At 39.6% G+C, this 3,203-nt stretch overlaps 1 protein-coding gene across 1 annotated transcript; it reads left to right on the top strand.

Annotated features, from left to right (window-relative positions):
* The first annotated feature begins 1,395 nt into the window (after positions 1-1,395).
* On the top strand, positions 1,396-3,196 carry LOC123966750 (protein Daple-like). The gene has a single exon (XM_046042871.1). It carries the CDS (start codon positions 1,528-1,530, stop codon positions 3,100-3,102), a length of 1,575 nt encoding a protein of 524 aa, XP_045898827.1. The 5' UTR covers positions 1,396-1,527; the 3' UTR covers positions 3,103-3,196.
* Positions 3,197-3,203: the final 7 nt, after the last annotated feature.

Here is a 3,203-nt window from a genome sequence, read left to right as displayed (position 1 = left end):
AACCTAAATCCATATTAAAAATAAAACCAAATACTTAAAACCAGTCCTTATTCTTAGAATATACATCTTAACTGAGTCGACTATATCACAACCACATCTACATAAACATCCAGGTTCTAGTTTGAAGTAAACAAGCAGCCATTACTACGGTACCTCCTCACTTGTAAACCGACGTACAATTCAATTTAATTTCAATTTAATTACATTTTATTTATATAGCACCAGTTCATAACAGTTATCTCATATCACTTTTCATAAAAGAGCAGGTCTAGACCGTACTCTGTGATATTATTTACAGAAACAACAACACTGATGTACATGAAGGACTCACTTTCTAACTGCATGTGCCAAGAAATTTGTCCAGGAGAACCCTATAGAATCTTAAACATGTTAGAAATACAATAATAAATATGGTTAAAATAAATAAAAGGTTACAATCTAAAAAAAACAACAACTCTTAACTCCTAAGAAACAGAGCTTTTGGGAACTAAATGGAAAAGAAAGGCCTCTGCTCAATTAAATCAACTTCACTTTTATAAATCTCTAAATTGCTGGCTTGCTACTCTCACGTTTCCTGGACAACATTCCACTTTTACAGTATCGTGCATTTCCAATTTTTACTACATTTCTTCTGGTCCAAATGCAAGGAATCACGGAGTACGACATAATCACAAGGACAGAACTGATTTGTAAAATGTTATTTTTTCCTTAGGGCTGTGTCATAATTAATTTCAGGCAGGTGTTTTGAGACAGAAGAACTTCCAAATTCACACAGACCGCCATCATCTGTCCACCATAAACAACCCAAACATCGGTGCTTTCACTGCCAGCATGAAACTAAGACATAAAAAGCACATATACAGATGTACAGGGAGGAAGAAGTTTAATTATGTGCATCATATTAACTACTTTTACTTTAAAACATAAGCATTTAAATCTGTGTATAGATAGATCCTAGCTATTGACCACTGATGGATGTTTGAAATATGATTAATTCTGTGTTGAGGCATGTTGTGAAAAGTTTGCTAGGATGTGTGAACTTCTCTGGGACGTTGGCCCAGGTTTGGACAGGGCAGACCAGAAAGGGTTAATGCGAGAGGATGTTTGTGTTCAAACAGTGGAAAAACAGTATTGCTGCCAGATTTTGGGAGCGACTGATTGCTTCTTATGCGAGAAGACGTAGACAACAGGAAGATATGTTCTGTGTATAAAAATGTGTAGATTCAGACTTGATCCTCTGTCTTTTTACCATTTCATAAACACCATGCTGTGTGAAAGGTTCCCTCACTTCCTGTACTTTATCGATCAGAATTTAGACGATGTCATAATGTTGATGATGTCATAAACACCGTTCTGAGGGGAAAGTGATGTCACTGCCTGCTTCCACATTCTGAAGATCAAAGCCACAGAGTGAACACATTCTGAAACTTCAGCTCCTCAGTCTAATCAATCATTTACAACTGAGCTTCGTGTACAGAGCCCAGAAAAACAAGCGGTGGTTAACACAGTCGTTAAGAGAGAAGAAAAATGAGCTGCATCGAGGAAACGGTCCCTTCTGAGAAGTTCTTTGACAATCTGGGCATGGACGTCAGCCAAGAACAAGCAGATATATCTGACCAAGAAATCAAAGTGGACTTGGATGCAGTCATTCAACAACTGGAAGGAATAGATCTCCAACTGCAAAGGTACGCTAGACAATATGAGAAAAAACAACTAGCAGAGCTCCATGAAAATAGCCAAACTCAAAAAGAATTGGATGCAATGTCCAACGCTATGCAAGTGGCGAAAGAAGCCATTTTGAACGCCAATGAAGCTTTGGAAAAAGAACGCCAGGAGCTACACAATATGACACATGATAAATCCTTTGATGAGAACTATGATAAAGTCAAAGCAGAGCTCTTAGCAGCAAGCCAGCAAAACGAGGCGTTGAGACAAGAAATTCAGGAGCTCAGGAGAAGACCCCAAAATGAACCATCTTTGGAGGAATTGTGTAATGTCATTAAGGAGGAAACAGAGGCCATGAGGCTCCAAAATTACAGCATACAAGAGGAAATCCAGGAGCTCAAAGAAAAGCGTAGAAATTTAACTGCTCTGGATGAAACGTATGACACACTGAAAGCAGAGAAAGAGGCGATAAGCCAGCAAAATGACGACCTGAGACAAGAGATTCGGGAGATATCCAAAGATCTCCGATATGAAAAGGCTCTGCGGGAAATGAATGAGCAAATGGAAGTTTCAACAGTGACCATCAGCCAGCAGAACGCAGCACTGAAAGAACAACGCCAGAAGCTCTACAAAGATTATGAAGATCAAAAGATTTTCGGTGTCATGTGTAGGGAGAAGTTGCACAACATGGGATTTATGTGCAGAGAAAATGAAGACATCCAAATAGACATTGAGGACCTTACCAGTAGGATCCAGAACAGAAAAGCCATGAAAGACAAATATAAAGCCCTGAAAGCAGAAGAAAAAGTTGTCTCTGCAAAACAAAATGAGCTTCTTAAAACACTTGCAACGCTCCACTCAAAGTTTCGAGGTATGAAAGAATATGAAGGCAAGTGTGGTCCGCTGAGAGAGGAGATAGGAGCCTTAAGACAACGCAACGATGAACTCCATCAAGAAATCCAACAGTGCAGTGAGGAGATAGAAAACAAAACTGTTACAAAGGCAATTTATGACTCGCTGAAAGGAGAGAAAAAGAATCTAACGCACAGAAATAAAATCCTGAAAAAAGAAATTCAGGAGGTGGAGAAAAGGCTTGTAAAGGAACAAGCTTTGGTAGACAGGAATGATGTCATGAAAGAAGAAAACGAAGCCTTGATCCAACAAAACCACACATTACAGCTGGAGGTTGAAGAGCTCTACGGCAGACTGCAAAGTGAAAAAATACTGGAGGTCCTGTACAAATCGCTGACAACGGAAAAAGATGCCACGAGTCGAAGAAATGATGTCCTTCGACGAGAGGTCCAGAAGCTCAAAGAAAAGCTGAACAGTGAAAGAGCTTTAGAAAGTGCACGCAATGCAATGAAGGCTGAGAAACAGAACGTCGACCGAGAGCACGCAGCACTGCAGCAAGAAATTCAAGACCTGAACAGCTCCTGAAGAGCTATATGGAAAGCTGACAAACATTGTTTTTGCTTTCCAAGGGAAAAAAGGGTATGGATTTAACTTCAGCCTCACACAAAAAGGTGCTGGTTTAATTC

This window comes from Micropterus dolomieu, unplaced genomic scaffold, assembly GCF_021292245.1.
Source record: "Micropterus dolomieu isolate WLL.071019.BEF.003 ecotype Adirondacks unplaced genomic scaffold, ASM2129224v1 contig_14156, whole genome shotgun sequence".
NCBI classification, from domain to species: domain Eukaryota; kingdom Metazoa; phylum Chordata; class Actinopteri; order Centrarchiformes; family Centrarchidae; genus Micropterus; species Micropterus dolomieu.
Note: the sequence above shows the minus strand (reverse complement) of the source record. Positions and strands in the feature narration are given on the sequence as shown.